At 54.1% G+C, this 20108-nt stretch overlaps 1 protein-coding gene across 6 annotated transcripts in view; it reads right to left on the minus strand.

Moving 5' to 3' along the window:
• The window catches only part of ATP2A3 (ATPase sarcoplasmic/endoplasmic reticulum Ca2+ transporting 3), a 55053-nt gene continuing 34945 nt past the window's right edge, over positions 1-20108 (minus strand). Inside the window, exons 9-23 of one of the 6 annotated variants that reach the window (XM_052803204.1) lie at positions 17789-17877; positions 15063-15165; positions 14689-14820; positions 12246-12371; positions 10911-11129; positions 10108-10443; positions 9795-10015; positions 8842-9044; positions 8643-8728; positions 7900-8033; positions 7345-7462; positions 6577-6694; positions 5080-5087; positions 4498-4551; positions 167-190 (exon numbers count right to left, since the gene is read on the minus strand). In XM_052803204.1, coding sequence (XP_052659164.1) covers positions 167-190; positions 4498-4551; positions 5080-5087; positions 6577-6694; positions 7345-7462; positions 7900-8033; positions 8643-8728; positions 8842-9044; positions 9795-10015; positions 10108-10443; positions 10911-11129; positions 12246-12371; positions 14689-14820; positions 15063-15165; positions 17789-17877 — 1971 coding nt within the window. Of the gene's footprint in view, positions 191-4497; positions 4571-5079; positions 5088-6567; positions 6695-7344; positions 7463-7899; positions 8034-8366; positions 8479-8642; positions 8729-8841; positions 9045-9794; positions 10016-10107; positions 10444-10910; positions 11130-12245; positions 12372-14688; positions 14821-15062; positions 15166-17788; positions 17878-20108 lie in introns of those variants that run through there. The other 5 variants (XM_052803199.1, XM_052803200.1, XM_052803201.1 and 2 more) reach the window with 5 other exon arrangements.

Here is a 20108-nt window from a genome sequence, read left to right on the forward strand (position 1 = left end):
TACGAAACAAAACAAAATCAGTATTTTTCTTTTCGACGATTCACCCGCATTTGTCTGATAGTCGGACACATGCATGTCCTGCTGGCTTCTAGCGATGGTCACGCATGCAAGGCTTCAGTCCGAGTTACAAGTTAGGGATCCTTTAGTTAGGAGTGTTTCCTTCGTGTCATTCATTTCTTGTCCTCTTCTCCTGAAACAAAGGAAAAAAAGAGAAGAAAAAGTACTGGTTAGAGTTCAAAAGCAAACCAGCTCCCTGTTTTTGTTATCAAGAGAGGTTGCTCCTGGGTTGATCTCAGAAGGGACCTGGGATCCCATCTGCACAGAGCTGGCCCAACTGCAGCCACGGCAGCTCAGACTGCACAAGGAGGAGGATGCTGGTCCCCGGGTGAGGAAGGGCTTGGCACGCTCAGCCTGCAGGAGGTAGGAAAATGGATGAGTCGGAGCCATGCAGGCAGGAACAGCGGGAAGGCGAGCAGGCTGGGATCCCTCATTATCACTCCTAACGAGAGCATCAAGCAGCACCCAGGGAAAGGCAGCGGCGCAGAGAGGAGGAAGCTCACAGCATCCCACCACCCATCCCAAAGCCCCGTCCCCATCACAGGCAGATAGATGGATGCTGCTCCATGGGCTGACACCACGTACACACATTATATTTACGTCCATATATACCTCTGGAACAACTAGCAAGGACCAGTCTACCCATTGCAGTCGCTGTCCCGGCCCAGGGCTGCCCTCCTCCCTCCTCCCACCCTACTGATGGATGGAGTTGGACATGAAAGGTAACAGGCAACACATGACCTGAGGGAAAGCTACGGTGTTTAGCTTGAACTCGGTGTGAGCAGCCTTGAAATCCCTGCCAGAGCTTGATTCACACCAAGTAGATCCCCAATTTTCAAGCAATCGACAGCAGTGTCCCCAGCCCCCTGAGGCAGCAGCTACTCTTCAGCCCAGGGCTGGGAGAGACCCTGCTATCAGCTCAGTCTGCCCAGAACAGGGTTTTTTCTTAAGAAAAAACACCCACAAGGCAGCACTTTCTAAGAAGAGCTAGAAAAATCACTTATCGTGAATCTTTCGACTGTATTTCTCTGGCTTTCATCGCTGCACACATCACCAAACACATCTCGCAGAGGACCGCTGTTACTGTGCTCGTGATAAATAGGGGTCCTGCCTGGGGTTACCAGCACGGCTCTGTGCCCGCTGCCAACCCTAGTGATGACAAGCTTCCAGGGGAATTAATAAATAACAGGGGAGAGAGAGGGAAAAAAAACTTTTTCACAACTTCTGCCAAAATTTCTTTCCAGAGCTGGCTGGAGAGCCCAGCCCTCGTGTCCTGAGATAAAATTGATTGCTGCGATGCCAGCATCCCTTTGGATGACCTCCGCACCGCGGGCTTCACAGCAAAGCAGGGATGCTGGCGACTGCGCTGTATGAAGTCTCATGGCAATAATCAAAATTCATCTCCTCCGTGTTGCAGGGGTGTCTCCTCAGCAGCTCTGGCAGCTGAACAGTCCCCGCCACATGACACACCGGTGGTTATTTGCCAGTCACGTCGCTTCCCCTAAATGCTTCACCCCGTGGTTGTGCAAATGGGGGTGGCCACGCCATACAGAGACAGGGAAAGGACACGGCTGCAGCACTGACAGCAAGCATTTAACCACAGTGGATGCTCTTCAAAATGTTAGTCTCAGGCCTCTAAGTAACCCCCCAGCACAGAGAGGGGTGTTTCCATGAGAACTGCAGTCAGCCAAGGGTCTGGCACCCACTTAGCTTTAATAGGGTGCAGGTCCCTACACGCCAGTGTCTGGCTCTCCTCTCCGCACGCTGGTGGCAGGAGCAGGGGGGATGCGGGGACCTGTTTGCAGGAATGATGGGGCGATCGCAGTCCATCTTGATCCTGCCTCACACCAAATTTCCCAGAGGTGTCACAGCCCTTGAACTCTTGCAACCCTGCAACCGATCAACGCGAGCTCATCTCCTACAAAATCTGCTCCCCGCCAGGACGGCCAAGGCTTTTTGGGAGGTTTTTCCTTATTGCTTTTGACTTTCCTCTTAACGGGTTCCCGTAAAAGGTGATGCTGGAGGGATGCAGGCCGCAGCCGCCAGCCCGGATCACTCCCTCCACCGAGGGAAACACTGCAGCCCTTGTAGCTCTGAAAATTGCACATCTCCCCCATTGCAGCAGGGCACCCCGAGCTTCAACCAAGACCCCAGACCCCAGGAGAAAACCGAAATGGAAATCCTCCTCCCATCCCTTTGCAATACCAGGACTGCAGCACCGAGAGCTTCCCTCTGCTCTTCCATTTCTAAAGCATGACACAGGCACGCACACAAAAAAAACAGGAGAGAGGGGGAAATAAAAAGAAAAATAAAAAGAAAAATAAAAAGCAAGGCAGCAGAGCTGTAAAATCTCATCTGGAGAGATTCCGGCACTGAAAGGTGCGGCACCACTCTCCTTCAGAGCATCCCGCAGCTCACGCGAACGACTTGGCCCATGTGGATGCATTCCTCCCCCGGCGCCAGCACCCAGCCAAGGTAGCTCCACGCAGAGATTACCCTACAAGGGCAGGCCAGGGCTGCGGGCGCTCGCTCCCGGCTCTCTGCCGCGCCAGGGAGAGGGATGCCTGCCTTCTCCGCAGGGAAAGTGGGCGGCTGCGGCAGCCCCTGTGTTCCCGGGGGGTGTTTCGAGGGGCTGCCCTCATCCCCAGGTGCGGATGCATGGGGGAGATGAAGGCGAGCAGCTCCTTTTCGCTATGTGCTGGAGGCTTTTTGTGAAGGGACACGGAGATTTTGGTCCCTGCAGATTTTGGGCTGTCTCGGAGGGATGCGGAGCCCTGGCAGGGAGCGTGACGCACTTGTCACCGCACAGCCACCTCTGCCAGCTGCTCTCCGCTGGGAGGATGTTAAAGCATAAAGCCGATACCGACTTTGCAGATAAGCAGCCAAATCTCCCTCGGCGGTGGAGATGCTCACGCAAGGGTGCAATCTCGCCTGCACATCAGCGGCAGGAAGCTACGGGACACCGTGCTGCCCGCCAGGGAAGGGACGGCTACCCGGTGGGGACAGGTACCCAGCGGTGCGGCCACCACCTCGCAGCTCCTGCGAAATCACCTGGGGGCTGCCATCCTCACCAGGCGTAAGGACAAACAGCTGCATAAATGCTAATCTGCCACAAAACACGCCAAGACAATTCTTGTGCATCAAAACTTCTGCTTTTCAGTGACGCTGCTGCTGTCAGGGCAGTTGCACAGCTGCGTTGCAGAAAGCACCCGCTTCTTGACTTGTCCCTGCTTTTACCATGGCACAGGTGAGAAATGGTGAAGCCCAAGCACTCCGGCAGGGCCTGCTGCTTCAGGTGCTGAAAACAAGTGAACACACCATGGTGGCAACACCGATACCTGCGATGGGTTTGCTTTGAGATGGTGAAGATGAGGAGGCCCAGGGATGGTGCAGGAAGGCAGGAGGGGAGCAGGGTGGCCACGGCAGTGGGCTGACGGCGCACGGAGGGACACAAACACCAGGATTGTCTCAGTGAGCTGTCTGGATTTGGTACCTTTCGAGAATCACTCAGAAAAGAGACTTCTGCAAGGTCTTGGCACAGATGCCTGGAAACCTTCCTCCTGCGTGCCATGGGGCTCAGAAAGAGCAATACACTTAAATGCATAGAGCATGGCAAATATTAAAAATACTAGGGCAAGAGGTCCTTCAGGGTGGTCAGCCCCTGTGAGCCTGCCAGCCTGTATCTGTGTGCTTGACCCCTGAGAGGGCCCTGGAGAACATCTCCATGTTCCTGCCCAGAACATCTGCAGGTCACACCAAGCCAACCTAGCTCAGCCGAAAACTTTCGCTTGCTGTCTCACACTCACATTGCCTCCCAAACCTGAGACAGCAGAAACCTCAGAGGGGCCAGAGATGGATGAAAGCAGCAATACATGCAAAGCATGCAAGATGAGAGGCTGGAAGAGACCGGGGTGATGGGGAGAGGAACGTAAAGCACTGAGACCACGGTGAAAACTGAAGAGTCTCAGCTTTCTGCCACTTCAAGGACAAGGAAAATCCAGCGTAATGGAAACACGACTTATCTAAATCTGATCAAAGGAGAAACTTTCCCATGCAAAACCTGAATCAGCAGAACTCACAGCTATACATCTGCATCCCTCAACTGAACACCCTCGGCCGTCCCTCAGAAGGTCCCACGCTGGAGACCAGCCCCAAGCATTGCCTTGCAGAGACCAAGCGGGAGCCTGGCCCCTGGCCAAAACTGCCACGCAAATGGATGCTTCACGGGCTTTTTAGACCTTATTTTGAAGCAAAACACAGAGGCCAGTGTGGGAAAGGAGATCTTGTCTGGGTATGGGATCCCTGGGCTCCGTTATCGGCTGGTTTTCCAAGCCACGTTCACCCAGACACATTCCAAGCAGGTCCCCACCACACATGAGCAAGACATGGAGGAAGCGTGGGGATACGGCATTCAGGGATGAGACATGTAAGAAAGCCAACCCTTGCTCTGGAGTCCTGCAGGTTTTCAACTGGTGCTCCCCGCTCCACGTGTGTCTTAACATCCTGAGAATGCCTGGTAAAAAAATCACAATACCACATTTAAAAGTGGCTTTTTGAGGGTTTTTTTGTTTGCTTTTCAAAGCCCAGAGGAATCGGGAATATGCAGGACTTCAATTATTTCTTTCAAGTGTGATGACATAAACGTGATTTTACCCCGTAGCTGTGATTGAATAGCTGCATGGGAAACCCTTGCTGGATGAGACACAGTGCAACCCGTGGGCATCAGCAGCATCGTGACCGTGGGGATGAGGGCAGCTCAGAGGACCCGGCATGCTGGAAGCATGGCATGGAAGGAGGAAACACACTGAGCTGGTATGATGGGACTCGAAAGGATCATACACCTGCCAGAAACCCTGCTGTGCTCAGAGCTGTGCTGGCAGAGCCAAAGAAAAGCCCTTCCTCCACCAGCGCTGTTTTTATAGAGAAATGCAAAGTGTGGGAGAAAGACAGACTCATCCCCAGATCACAGATGATGATGTGAAGACCGAGGGCATGCATGGGATGCAACGGTCAGGAATTAACCAGCTCTCCTACGCCCCAGCCCAGTACCGTGCCATAAAATTGTTGCTACAGGCTTGTAATCGTATGATAAAAGAGACCTGGGTGATGCAAAGCACCTATCAGTCTGTTGAGAGATGCAACAACTAAATAAAAATAAGCTAGAAACAATTACTATCTGGTGTGTAGAAAAAGGAGCCCCTGCACCCCCATTTCTCAGCAGAGGCTTCTCTGAGCAATCACTGTGGTTATACATCAGATTGCTGCAGAAAGGAAAGCTGACGTGAGCACCCCCAGTGTGCCAGAACCAGTTGATGGGGAGGGCAGCCAGTTTGTGATCGTTTCCTGCTTGCAATAATTTCCCATCCCATATTTTCAGCTTTTTGCGTGGTTCTGCTCCATGAGAAACCAAACAGAGCTGCCGTGATGCCCCAGATCGCTCCCTGCCAGGGCTGGATGGACCTGCCTTCAGCCCTGAAAGGCAAGAATGGTTTTGCAGTTTTCCTGGGTCATTTTTAAAGGGTGAAGATAAAAGGAGGGGTTTGCTAGGACGCTGGTTGCCTAAGGGGTGAAAAATGGTTTGAGCAAAGTGATGCTGTGGAAGGACATCCAGTCCCCACACTCAGGTTGTTCATCTGCTCCCCCACCGAGCCGCTACACCTTCCCTGGGCAAGGACAGTGTCTCTCCTGCCCTTCTTCTCCCTGGTATCACTGTCAGGGCAAGCACACCCTAAAAATGAATAAAATCTGTTTTCCTGGAGAGGGGCCAGCCCCATGGCAGGCACAGCACTGCTCAGCAGCCGTGGCCCCACAGCCACTGCCGGGAAAACCTGCAGGTTTAACTCAGCGCTGAGATATCACCCACAGCAACATCTTTTGCAAGAAATGAAAGAAAAGATGATATCATCTCTTTGGAGGGCTGCCTAAACACATGCTGTGATTTACAGCACGGAGCCCAGGAGCACATGGGAACCGCTGCCCCAGTGTCACAGGAGCTGCTTCTCCTCCATGTATACCACGCGCCGGATCCTGAGAGGTGCTGGCCAAGGGCAACCCCATTAAAACCAGTTTACAAGGTGTTTGGCTCTCATTTGATCTCAATATAGAGGTAACAAACACAAGATAAGGATGGACATAGAGGGGTGGAAGATTGAGGGGAAAAAAGGATGGATTCCTGTTAGAAATCAGTGTTTGATTTGTTTTGCTTTATAAGAGAAGGGATCCAGTTCCCAGAGATTCAAGAGGAGCTGGATAAACACACATGGCAGATTTATCTAGTGCTCCAGCTCCTACAGGATTATTTCAAGCAGATGGAAGTACCAACTGCTCTGCCTGGCATGGCACCCAGGAAGGAAGGGGGTAGGAGGAAAAGTCCCTTTTTCACAGCAAAGGTGGATGAACATGCAGATGCAGACACCACACGAGCGGAGGAGGTGAGAGAGGTGTCCATGAAGCCACCATGAACCCCAAGCAAAGCACCATGGAGCAAACATAACTGAGTGTGGTGCAGACCATGCTCACCGTCCAGGTGGTTGCGGGAAAGGTACTTGAGTCCTTCGTCCAGCAGGATAACGGGCAGGGAGATTTTCATCACAACCACCCACTGCGGCCAGCTCAGGGGGGTTACCTGGAAGATGAGCTGCAAGGTGGAAAGGATTGGACGTGTCAACAGGGAAGGAGGTGGGATGGGGTTTTTTTTGTTTGTTTTAAGGGTCAGGTTGTTGTATGGCACAGGCTGAGAAAGGGTCATCCCACGTACAAGGAGGGAGGATCCAGACAGCCCAAAGAACAGGATTTCTTCAAGGTCTGTCATGATCCCAAGGTGGCTCTTGGCCAAGATCAGTCAAAAATTATGTCCTTCATCTCTCCTGCAGATGAGGAAAGTGAGGCACAATCTAGGACTGTATGTGCTCACAGGCACTTAGCAGGAGACAAAGGACAACATAACCTCCTGGGCACAGTGACCCGCTTCATCTTAAGCACGCTTAGGCATCACCAGAGGCATCACCAGCCTTAGACTGCAAAGGGAGGCGATGCCTCCAAAAGGAGCCGAGACATCCATTACCCCTTTGCGTTGCCTATAAGGAGAGCTTCTGACTTAAGTAAAGGCTCATTGGGGCAGGGTGTCTCCCGGTCCCCATATTGGTTCGAGTCATAGGACCTGGTCCTGAGGGCACACGCTGGGGACGACCATCCCAGAAGCTTCCAGACCCAAAGACTGCTCCAGGGATGTCCTCGCCCACAGAAGCAGCCCGTGGGCCGTAGGCAGAGGTGGCACGGGGCACTCACAGGCATGGGCTTGACGTAGAGGATGAGGAAGTGCAGAGCCATGGACATGACAATGGCCCCCAGCAGCCAGATGTTGAGCCATGGTGGCATCCGCAGCAGCGACTGGTTCTCAGAGACACTGTGAAAGCGAGGGGACAGCGTTAGCCCCAGTAACCTCCTGCTCCCTGTGCCTGCCTAAGCTGGGGGTTCCCACTCCTCTCCAAGGCTGTTACGCTATAGCCCCTCTCTTCCAGACTGATCAGCTTCAGGCTTTGCCATGATTTGGATCTGGACACCCATCTCAACGCAACCACCCATGCGTGGATTAGGACCGGTCGTTAACAGGGCCAAACTGCTAATGGATGCAGATCCAGTCCTTCTTTCACAGCTATCGACAGCAGCACACTGGCTTGGAGGAGTTTATTTACAGTGAGCCCAGTGGTCCCCTGCGAGAACACTCCAAATGGCTCTGCTGAGTCAAAGCAAAGCCCTCAGCCCACCAACAGATGCTCAAAGAGACCCTACCCAAAATCGGTCATGCGTAGAGCGTACAGAGCAGTCCTGCGGCCACCCTACCTGTTCAGAGCATTGCACATTTCAATTGTCACGAGCACGGACAGAGCCATGGTGGTTGGGTATCGGGACTCGAAGATCTCACAGTCGATTCCTTCGAAGATGGGGTTGTCCTCAGTGCACCTCATGAAGTTCCTCTGTCGGCACAGGAAACCGCTGGTAAATACATGGCAGAGTAGCAGTGTAGGAAAGGCAGGTCGACTGGTTGGGGGGCGCATGGTGAACCTTGATTATTAGGGGTGCTCTTAAATATCCCACAGTTCAGATCAACTGATAAAACTGTCTAAAGTGACCCAGCTTCTGCTGTGGTGGGGCTTTGGCGTTATGGCTGGATAGTGGCTTAGAGATTTTCACGTGCAGTTAATCAGGTGTTTGAGCACACAGGCATCTCCATCAAAAATACATCTTCCATTGCACGTGACATTGGGATGCGATGGCACCCCCTCTCCCACCACCTTGTTCAGACCTACAGTAATGTAACAATTGATCCCCTTCAAGGTACAGGAGCTACTTTCAGCTTCTTTGAATCAAGTTTTCCCCATCATGCTGGTTGCTGGCAGAAGCAAGGCTGGAAACATGAGCCTGAGGGAGAGAATTTGCTTTTATTTTAAATTACTGTCTTCTCCACCAGGAATTTGGGAGCACTACAACAACCACAGAAGAAAGGCAGAGGAAAGACCCCAACGCCTGAATCCATGCCCTCACCCACCTGCTCAACTCATCGGCCCATTCCCCTCCCAACTCACCAGCTGATGGAAGGAGACCTGCGGTCCCTCGGCGTCGTACAAGAACCACCAGGTCGCTGCACCCACCGTGGCCAGGCCAACGTACACTGCAGCCGAGAGAGAGACACCTTTACCCCCAGCACCCAGCAAGGGGCACCCTACCCCATGGCACCCCATGCCCGTCCTCATCCTCTGCCCACCGGTGCCCGCGGGGGCTCACCTCCGATGGCCAGGTAGCGGAAGAAGAGCCAGCCGCTGATGAGGGGCTCCTTGGGGTTGCGGGGCAGCTTGTCCATGATGTCCAGGTCGGGAGGGTTGAAGCCCAGCGCGGTGGCCGGCAGCCCGTCCGTCACCAGGTTCACCCACAGCAGCTGCACAGGAATGAGGGCCTCAGGCAAGCCCAGGATGGCCGTCAGGAAGATGCTGCAGGGAAAAAACCAGAGATGCCAAATTAGATGAGGTCTGGGGCAGCCAGAGAAAGTGTCTGTGTCGTGCAAGGGGAGTGAGCAGGAACCCTGGATCCAAACACCCCAAACTGAATATTCATCCAAAGTCCTGCAGATGAACCCGCAGTCCCTGAGTCAGGAATCTGAAGTCCAGGACTGAATTTTGCAACTAAAATTTGTTCCTGGTGCTATTAAAATTTGCTTTGCAGTTGAAACCCAACCATTGATGTCCCCATGGCCATGCGGGTTCCCGTTCCCAGCACAAACACCCCTGCTGAAACCAGAGGGCAAAGGATGCTCAAGTGATCTCGAGGCTGTGCCCACGTTGCTGAGGATGGTGCTGATTTACTGGGAGGGATGGTCAGGGACAGGGACAGGGAGAGCTGCCCAGGACCTGATGCAAAGTGCGTCAGTGTGACCTGGTGACAACAGCCTGTGCACAAATATCTGCACCCATCTTAGACGCTGGGATGGGCTTAAATAGGCAATGCATTAACAAAACAGCTCCTGCGGGGTGGCATGATTAAAAAACTACAAGAGAAAAATCCCCCTGCCCCTGGGGAATGAGACAAGGCATAGCTGCTCTGTTTGGTACCTGGGGTTACAATTTGGGGCACCACATGCTGCCAGGGACAGGGGACATGGACAGGACTGCAGGTCACCTGCCCCAGGGGATGTCCCCACCACTGCTCCCCTCAACATGGTGCCCAGTGTGGGGGGCTCTCACCAAACAACCTCCCCGACGTTGGAGGAGATGAGATAGCGGATGAACTGCTTCATGTTGTTGTAAATGGCCCTGCCCTCCTCAACAGCCGACACGATGGTGGAGAAGTTGTCATCGGAGAGCACCATCTCGGCAGCCGACTTGGCGACAGCCGTGCCCGACCCCATGGCGATGCCAATCTCTGCTTTCTTCAGGGCCGGGGCGTCGTTGACGCCGTCGCCTGTCTGCACGAAGCCGTGATTAATGGGGTGCAAGGGATTGGGCTGGGTGGAGAGGAGGGGACCGGGGGGTGGTGGGGCATCCCCAGGGAACTCACCATGGCTGTGATCTCGTGGAAGGACTGGAGGTATTCGACGATGCGGGACTTGTGCGTCGGCTCCACACGGGCGAAGCATCGTGCATCGCGGCACGCCTGCCGCTGCGCCTCAGGGGGCAGCTCGTCGAACTCCCGGCCCGTGTAGGCTTTGCCGGCCACGTCCTCGCTCTCTGAGAAGATGCCGATCCTGCGGCAGATGGCCACCGCCGTGCCCTTGTTGTCACCGGTGATCATGATGACGCGGATGCCGGCCTTGCGGCACATCTCAATGGAAGAGGTGACCTCCTTGCGGGGAGGGTCCAGCATCCCCACGCAGCCCACGAAGGTCAGGTTGTTCTGGGGAAGGACAGCCCCGGACCCACATTAACCCTCAGGGATGCACCCGCTTCCCTCCGTGCTGGGAAATGACCCTGGGCACAGGGATTTTCCCTGGGAGAAAACTTTCAGGAGATTTTCTACCAACAGCCCCATGGATGCACTCTATAGCCCCAATGCAATGGGATGCTCCCATCCCCTCTGCTGCTCCTCACATCTTTTTGCTTCGCTCCCCTCCTCCCCGTCCCTCTTGGTGGTTCCCAGGCCTCTCTCAGTGGTCAGCCCATGGGGATGGATGCCCACTGGGACGGGGCTGCTGGCTGGACCAGCCCCGCTGCATACAGCTCCGTACCGGGGTTTGCAGAGGACGAGCTGAGCTGTTGCACTGCCAACTGCCCACGGAGAAACCAGAGAGAAAATACTGCTGGGGGAGCTGGAAGTGGGTGGGAAAACTTTGGGAATAAGGAAAAAAGCTCCTGGTGCCGTACCTCATAGTGGACGAAGGTGGCGGAGTCGTGCAGCTGCATGGTCTCCCTGTGGACGGGCGCATCGTGGGTGGCCAGGGCCAGGCAGCGCAGCGTGTCGATGCCCATGCCCCAGTCCCGGATCCTGCTCAGGATCTTCTCCCGCACCGGGGTCGTCAGCGGGACTCTGGCAGTGCCCACACGGACGTGGCTGCAGCGCTCAATCACGCTTTCTGGGGCACCCTGGGGAGGAGCGGAGGGCTTAGTGGCTGGAATGAACCTGGAGGATGAGCATCTCTTGCCAGCACCGAAGGAAGTGCCAGAGGGAGGGAAGGCACCAAGCTGGGGCAAAGGAGAAGGAAATCTCCCCAAAACTCCAGCAGACACATCCTGGCACGGTGGCTCAGCGCGCTAGATGGCAGCCTCCGACTGAGCGCACGGGGACCGCGACCGCGGCCGGGAAGGACGAACCCACATCAGGTCACCGGAGAGCAGCAGGATCTGCTCTGCGGGGGATCCGCCTGACTCCTGCAAAACCCACACGTCTGCCTCAGATACTCCCGCACCGCAGATGCCCTCTCAGACCTGGAGGGGATTAGGGCTGTAAATCTCTGCTGAAAAAACGCACTGCCTGCAGGATGCTCAGCGGCTGCTTACGATGCCTTTGTGATTTCAGGAAAACATGTCCTTGAGCATCACAGCATCTCACCCCATCCGTTCTGACCGTACAAAGGACCCCTGACATTGCTTTTTAATATAAAACTTGCAATCCTTCTACTGCTCCTCTTAAAAAAGCTCACCCAGGACCATGAGGGCCACAGATGCAGCAGCTCCGGAGGGTCCCAACCTGACCTGGAGGACAGAGTTCACCCACCCAGAAGATCTCCGAGTGGGAACAACAATATACAAGTCTTCTCAGAGTCAGCAGGGGGAAATTCCTGCCACATCTCCTCTCTTGGGAAAAAAATGCCCTTTAAAACACTATTTTATTTCTGGTTATAGCAGAAAGCTGGACATCGCCCTTTGGGCATTACTGATGTCTGGAGGGTCCAAGCCTTTAATAAAGGCAAGCGCCCAAGTTTTGCACAGGGGCAGCTCTTCCCTGGCCCCAGCACCTGCACACTCAGCACCTTTTCCTCCCTCCAAATAATTTAACCTCCTTTTTTTCCTATCAATACTGCAAAAATCTCACCTCCTCCCTGACCACGCCAGCCTATCTGCTGGCTCCTGGACCTCCAGACAGCTAAGGGAGGAGACAAACTGCAAAGCATCACTGCCCGCTGCAGTAAGGGCCAAATCCTGCTGGGGTGTGCACGGGGAAGGAGGACTCTGCAGGGTGCTGAGGACCTTCTCTCCTACCTTGACAAACATCTTGCTGCCAGCGGAGTTGTGGCCGGGGCCAGTGGGCGTGCAGTACACTGACATGGACTTGCGGTCGCGGGAGAACTCCAGCGTGCACTCCTTCCTCATCAGCTGCTTGATCACCTGTGGGGACAGCGCGGGGCTGAGCCGGGACATGACAGGGACACGGCAGCTGGTGCTCTCCGCCTTGGCTAACAACCCTGCCGAGCCGGCATAGCGCTGGTGATGGGAGGAGAAAGGCAACCACAGGAGCCAGGAGGGATGGGACAGTGCAAAAAGCAGAAGGAGCTTTCCCTATGCAATTTTGGGGGAGAATTTTAACCCCTCTGACTACACCATTGCTGCCCAGCCCACAGCACGTGCCAGTGTGTGCCAGACCTTTATTTGATTGACCCCACACGGTATGCCAAACAGCTTCTGTAGCCTAAGATAAAGCCCTGTTTGCCAGAGAGGTGGGGGAGACTTCCCCCCCATTGGGCTCCAGCTACGCTGCAGGAAGGGGAATTGCATCCCACTCCTTACAGTTGAGGGGTTTGCCCTGATCCTGCACCCACATGGGTCAGTGGGAGTGGGAGCACCAACATCCCCTGAGGCCAGATTGGTTCCCATCAAATTAAGCATCTCCACAGCTGAGACTTTAATTAGGCTCATTTCAGGACATGCTAATTACCCTGAGGACTGCCAGCTAAGCAGTAACAATCATTCACTCAAATGGTACCTGCAGGTTTGCAAGGTGAGGACAGAGCAGGGGCTGCCCCGACACGTGGACCCACGGGCACAGGCTGTGCCCACAGACAGGCTCCTCTGCCCCAACACCCCTACCACAAATCAGGCTCTACTATTGCTACTAATTAATAATTTAAGGAACCAAATGCCCAGCAAGATAGCAGCCAGTCCCCCTCAGACCGATCCCTGTCTCATGCATCCACATCAGCATCACGGCGGCTGAGCCTGACTCCTGGGAGGACACGTTGTGTCCCAAAAAAACCATTTAATGAGCAGGGCATCTGGGGCCGATCTAAAGTATTTTCTGGAGAGGGCAGTGGGGATGTTGATGCCAACCTTGCTCTGCATGGCTCAACTGCTTATACCGTTTTTATTTTTTGTTGCCAGGAGGGTGTTGCTTGTGATGGGGACACAAGCAGCTTTTGCAGAGGACTTTTACAGCAACTTAAATCTAAATAAATCAGTGAATGCAGCAAAGGAAAAGAAAACTTCTTTTGGGGTAAAACCTTGCAAGTTCAAAGTTAAAAGGATGCTCCTACTGCAGCGAAGCTGTGAGTGGGAGCTGAGGAGGCGGAGAGTTGTGCAAAGGGGATTTGCCCATGCAAAACGCAGGCACTGTCCGTGGATATACCAGGGAAACAGCAAGCAGCTCTCAAAGGCCAAACCCAGCACGAGTGCAGTGACTACACACAAGCGGGAAGTTTTGTGCCCACAATAGCAGTGCTGTCCCCGCTGGGTGTTGCGCGCTCAGCGCAGCAGCAAGGACACCCAAGAGCAGCCAGTCGCTGTGGAAACCCCAAAATCCCACCAGAGATTTCAAAGCACAGAGCAACTGGGAGCAAAATCAAGAAGCAGTGAAGAAACACTGCCGGGAAAATCCAAGGAAGGGTTTTTTGTCCCTGCCCAAACACAAGAGTAAGAAGAGCAGCACCAGTGACCGAACCCAGCCTGGCATCTGAGTGGAAGGGCAGTGACGGGCACATGTAACAAAGCAGCTGCCGGACTGATGTACGGCTGGGAAATTCCATCTCCCTTATCAGAAAGGAGTCAGGGGATTTATTATGACCTGCTCGGACCTATCTGAGGAATAAATGCCAGAATAGAGCGCCCTTCCTTCAAGCAAGCAAAGACATTATAAGATCTAACAGCACGCTACCAAAGCCAAGTAAATCCAGACATGAAAGCGTATTTTCACCAGGAGGTCAGGGAGACACTGGACAGCTGGAGCAGGGAAATAGCCAGCACGGGATATTTTCACATCAGAAACAGATGTTTCCAAAGAGCAAGCCTCGTTCAGGCAGGCATGGCTCTGGGGAATGGGGTTTGGTTCACACTATGGGGGACGGCTGCTTTGCTGCGGACTACAAAACTCCAAACCTCCTCATCTGCAGCCAGAGCTCTGGCCATCACCAAGGGGGTTTCTCCAGGCTGAGCAGGGACTGGGCTGAGTTTGAGCCTCAGGGATGACCCGCTCCGAAGCTCTGTGTGGACCCAGGTTAGTCCCCATGGCCCCGGCATCGGCCCCCCCAGGGCCATTGCACCATCTGCTCTGAAAACAGCTCAGCCCCTTGCAAGCCAGGAAATTGCGTCCTTGTGGCAGATCAGTCCCTTAGATCATTGCAAGTGGTTATTGCTCAAATAACAGTCATCCCAAAGCTCTCCTCTCCCTCCTGTCCCCTGGCACTGGAGTTCACAGAGGCCTCCCCCCACTCACCGAATTGCAAGCGTTGGCTCGCTCCACCTTGGAGAGTTTGCTGGTGTCGGTGTTGAAGACGTTCATCTTCTCCACCAGGCACGTCAGGGCTGTTTCAGTGGCTTCCCCCACCTTCTCATAGACTTTTTTGGACTAGAGGGCAGAAAAAAAAAGGAGCTTAAGAGCACATCCTCTACCCGCTCCTCTGACCAAGGATGCTGTTGCCCACTGCAACACCTTGGGGCTCCCAGAGCATCGCCTTGGGATGAGTTGAAGCCAGGAAAGGGGATCCCAAGGGACAAACCTCCGCTGGCTTTGTCCCAAAGTGGCCCAAAGTGAAGGGAAGAGCATCGCCAGTCCCCTCCACCCCCGCAGCCCCGGTGCCGCCCCCACACCTCGTTGTAGTCCAGCGAGGAGTCGTTGCAGAGGGCGCAGATGGTGGCCAGCTCCACCAGCCCGTCGTACTGCCCACACCACACCGGCTGCTCGTCCTTCAGGCTGCAGGGAGAAAACAACCCCCCAAAGCCTTACACCAGCTTACACGTTCAAATAATACTTAGTTTCTCCTATATATCCCTTGTAAAACTTTCCAAAAAGAGGGAGAAAGAGCCCAGTTAAAGCTCCAGGCTTGGCAATAAACACTTGGGTTCGCATTTTGTGCTTTACCAAATGGGGCAGGACTAGTTGCAAATAAAATATCACAGGAGGCACATAAACTCTGGGAGCGCCCCAGAATAAAGGGGGCTGCAGTGGAGCTCAAAAGAGCATTGGACCTGAAAGCAGGGGCTGTCAAAAGGCTGGTGATGAAGATGATGGATGAGAAAAGGGGAAAAAAGAAATTCAAGTTAATATTCACTCCCCCAGGGGTTTCCAATTGCTGGGGATCCGAAGGAGCTGTGGGACTGGCTGCTTCGCGGTCCGGTGAGCCGGAGGGCACCCAAGGGAGCATTTAAAAGCAGCAGACAAATTTAACAACTGCATTGCTGTGGCTGTTTCCAAGCAAGCGGCGAACTGTGGCCTTTGCTTCCTAAATAGCAGCTCTTTGCTATGTAAAGGAGCACCAATGTCACTGGAAAGGAGCAGCCCTGAACACACCAGGCAAGCCGGACGCTGCTTCTCACCCGCTGCCCAGTGGCAGAAACAGTAGCGGTGGTTTTCAGGGGAAATAAAAAATTATCCCAGTTCCAGGAGAGGTAACTGCAGGTTAGAGCTGTATAAACCCAGCCGGTCAGCTGCTTGCTGGAAAAATAATTTGTCAGGCAGTTATTAGGATCAGTTTATTCCACTGCTGGTTCCCAATGGAAAGAACATTTTGGAGCCCTTGTTACAGCTCAGGAGCGGAAAACAGGGAGCGGCCAAGAAAATCTGAAAAATCTGTTTGCTGAGGGACAAGAAGCCGCACTGGGCTGAGACCAGGCAGGGGAGAGACGCTGCCTCCTGCCCAGAGGATGCTGCCCGGCCCAGGGTTCACGGACACGGGAAGGCAGCGGGTGGAGGAGGGAGCCTGCAGACGCTCTAGGCTGGGTTTTGATGTTTGGGAAGGTGGAAATACCAGGGATGGGTTTTGGAGCATGTCATCCCCTGGGTATTGCTGGGAAGGCGTGGGGGGATACGTCCCCATCGTCGCCATCCCTGCACGAAGCTGGGCGAGACCCGCGTGCCAGGAAAGGCATCAGTAAAGGTGCTGCTGGATGGGTGCTGTGTGAGGACGCGAACAAACCTGAGGCCGAGCACGTAATATCCCCCACACCAAGACCAGGCTAAAGGAAAGCCACCAAGTCCTCCAAGCATTTCAGTCCCACCAGCCCCGGGGGAATGGGTGGGATTCTCCCTGTCACACCTAAGTGAGCCCTCACATCCCCCTTGATGTGCAAGATGAGCACAGGGCTGAAGCAAAACTCAAAAGCAATGTGAATTGGCAGAGGCCAGCGCAGAGCCTCCCTGCAAGCAGTCCCCAGAGGCGAGGGGACATTGCAGCTTCAGAGGTTAGCAGACGTGAGTTCAGCCCCTCAGCCCTCCTCATTTAATTGAAATGCACTGATTGATACCAGCTTATGACCTGGCTCCCTTTTTAATGGAGAGTCCTAGCCAAGAATCAAATTGGCTCTGTAAATATTCATGAAATTAAGTCTGAGGCTGGGATGAATTATAGTTACTCCACAGATGAGCAGAAGGGACCGCAGTGAAGAATGTGCCCGGGATCACACAGCAAAGCAAAGGGGAGCAGGGAGTGCTCCAGCCACCAGCTGAGCTTCTCATCTTCCTCCTTCCCAGACTTTCCCCATGCCGGGGAGGATCACCTCCTTTCGAAGGAGGGGGAGTAAACAAACACAACAGCAGAAAACCCCACATGTGCAGTAACACAGCAGGGAAAAGCCCCTGGCTTCCACTCCCCACCCTCGGCTGCAGCTCAGCAAAGCCCACATTTTTCCCCAAAACACATCCTGATGCCAGCGGGATCGCACTCCGGGCACAGCAGCCATCTCGGCCGTCCCTGCAAGGACGCGGGGCTCGGGGAGCACTCTCCAGCCGGGGTTTGCAAGTCCCTCTGCACATTGCCGGCAGCGCGGCTGCGGGACGAGCTGCTGGACCCGGGTCCCGCTCGGGGCAAGGGTGACAGTCACCAGCCAACACTGAAAATGCACAGGCTTTAGAAATTTGGAGAAAGAGCATGTACCGCGGAAAGCCTCCTTCATCGCTATTCCCACACCTGCCATTTCCATCAGCTTTGACCTGTCCAGTTCAAAAGCAGGCTCATTTTACCGGCATTGCTAATGAAGGGAGAGCTGATCCCGAGGAAGCCCCTTTGCTGAGCAGTGGAAGGGCGGCAGGCAGAGCCGGGGACGAGGGCCGAGCAGGACGAGGGAGGGTGAAACAATTGTCCTGGGTCCCACCAAAAGCAAAGGGCAGTCATCCGATGCTTGCAAACCGAACATGGCCAAAAACCAGCGCCCAGCGGGCATCTCCATAGGCAGGGTTCAGCGTGGCTGCAAACCGCCGCGGAACCCCCCCTTTCACCCCAGCCGTGGCCACGAGCTCGACCCTCCCACCTTGCCCCGACCGTGCTGCCAGCCCAGGGCCACCCTGTGTCACCCACAGAGCGGAGGGGACCCGCACTCACATCTGTCCCTCGGGGGCGTAGGTGGAGCCGGTGATGCTGAACTCGTGCAGGCTGCACTGGGCACCCTCCACCTTCTCCATAATGAACATCTGCAAGGGGGAAAGATGGAGACAGAGCATTAGGCGGCGATTTTTTGGTACTACCCACGTGCCCAGCCTGGAGACCTGCGAGCCGGTACCGTCCCAGTGATGGCCCTGCCGGCACTGGGCTCAGCCCCCTCCCTGGTCGCCCACCATTCCTGAATCCTTCCAGCTCTCCCCTGCCTTTTTCATGTTTGCCTCCTCCAGCTCTTTTTTTCCACGGGAGAGGAGCAATGCTGAGCCAGGTCCTAACAAGGTGCCTGTGTTTTTCTTGGAGCAGAGAAGGAGCCGGGTCCGGGTTTCCACTCCTGCCCCGGCTGCCCTGGAAAGCCTCTGTGGGGCAGGATCTGACCAGCTGCCCCTACCACCCTTTCCCAGCCAGCTCTCGGCCACCCGCTCGCCTTGCGCATTACTGGGATCACAGCTCAGCTTCAGGCACCAGCAGCGTGGCAGCTCGGTAATAAAGCCCAGGGGAGCTGTAAAAGTCCCACATGCTCTATCTTTAGTGATTTTTGCCTTTCAAACTCCTTCCAGTCTCCCTCTTGCTGCTATATTGAGAGCAACAAACCCCCCAAAAACTGAAATACAATAAAAATCCCCCTCTCCCCAAGCTCTCCCAGTCCCCCCTTGCTGCCTCCTAGCACAGCCCACCCTTTGGGGCAGCCTCCAGCAGGAGCAAAAGCAGTGCCCAATCCCAGCCAAGGTGACAGTTCAGCAATGCTTGTTTCTTCTTAATCATTATTTATGACCCATGCTGAAGACAAAAAGTAACATAATAAATAAATAAAATTGTTTTGATGAATGTATTTCCCTGGCCACGACTGCCTGCGGGGAGCAGCCAGGAGGGCAGATGGCTGCAGGAAAGTGATGCTCTCCTCAGCTCCATGAACCTGCTCAGCGGCTCCAGAAAGCGGGTGCTGTGGCAACTGTCCGTCCCACCCCCCCATCTCAAATAATTCTTTTTTCCCTATTTATTTTCCTCTGGTTATTTGAGATGTTCCCCAGAAGAGGGAAGCAATAGATGCTGGAGAAATCAGGAGGCATTGCTCAGCACCAGAGATGCAACGGCTCCGGATACCACCCACTTCTCTCTCCTCTGCGCTTCCTCCGGCAACTAACAGAGGTTAATTTACTGTTATTATTAATTATTGTTAATACAAGGGCACCCTGCCAGTGCAGCCGTGTTGGCTGGTGGGTGTGAGACCTCCCCATGCAGCCTGGTATCCCCAGGTGCAAGCTTAGGGCCAAGCCAAGCAAAAAAGGTCAAGCTCTGGGAAGCACATTTGCAGCAGGTTTAGCACCAGGACACCTCAGCGGGTTTCTCACCTCCATATTTTACAGGTTTGGGCAAATCAAAGCAGGAGGTTCAAAGCATATGTCTCCTGTGTGAATACTTCTGAGCCCAAAGCAACCTGCCCAAGGCTCCACAGCTTCATAGCTATTTCCTATACCTCGTTTGCTGGGCTGCTGCCCTCAGCTCCTTTCCCAGAGCCCATCCTCAGGGCCCCCCAGCATCCCTGAACGGTTTCAGAGAAAATCATGAGCCAAACAGTTACAGAAGAGATGGCCCAGGTCCTCTGTCGAGGCACTGAGCTCTTCTGGCAGGAGGCAGAAACACTAACGCATGAAGGATCTCCATAAAGAGAGCCAAAACACATCCAGTCTCCTTTGGCAACTGAATCTCCCTGAGATGACAGGCTCCAGAAACCAAGGCAAAGCGTGGTGCCCAGTTTGAGAAAACAGCAAAAGGGACCTTCGAAGGCTGAGCATCCTTCATCTCTTTTTGAGACATCCAATGCCATCAGCCTTCCAGAGAGCCAAAATCTCCTGGTCTCTTCAGAAAATGGACTCCTGCGCTCAGAAACGCCGACTGGACTCATTTATTAAAAAAGCTGAAAGCATCCACCCCAGCCACTGGTGGTTTTGCCTGATACGGGCTTGTTTGTTTTCAAACGCTCATGGCTACGAAACAATTGCTACTTTCACAATAGCAATTTTCTTATTAAAAAAGGAAAAGAAAAAAAAATCATTCCAGGCCCTTTATTTTTCCATGCCTATTTAAAAAAGGTGCTGCGTAACCCACAGCAACCAGAGGTTATATCAAATTTCCTGACTGCTCCCAGCTTGCGTGACTGGCAGAGCGAGGGGGCGGCCGGGGCATTGCAAAGGTGTTTGCAGGTTTTTGGCACGATATTTCGGCAGATTTCCAGGCTGAAAAGGGGGCAGGTTTTCAGGCAGTG

The sequence above is a fragment of the Harpia harpyja genome, chromosome 12, assembly GCF_026419915.1.
Source record: "Harpia harpyja isolate bHarHar1 chromosome 12, bHarHar1 primary haplotype, whole genome shotgun sequence".
In the NCBI taxonomy this organism is placed as follows: domain Eukaryota; kingdom Metazoa; phylum Chordata; class Aves; order Accipitriformes; family Accipitridae; genus Harpia; species Harpia harpyja.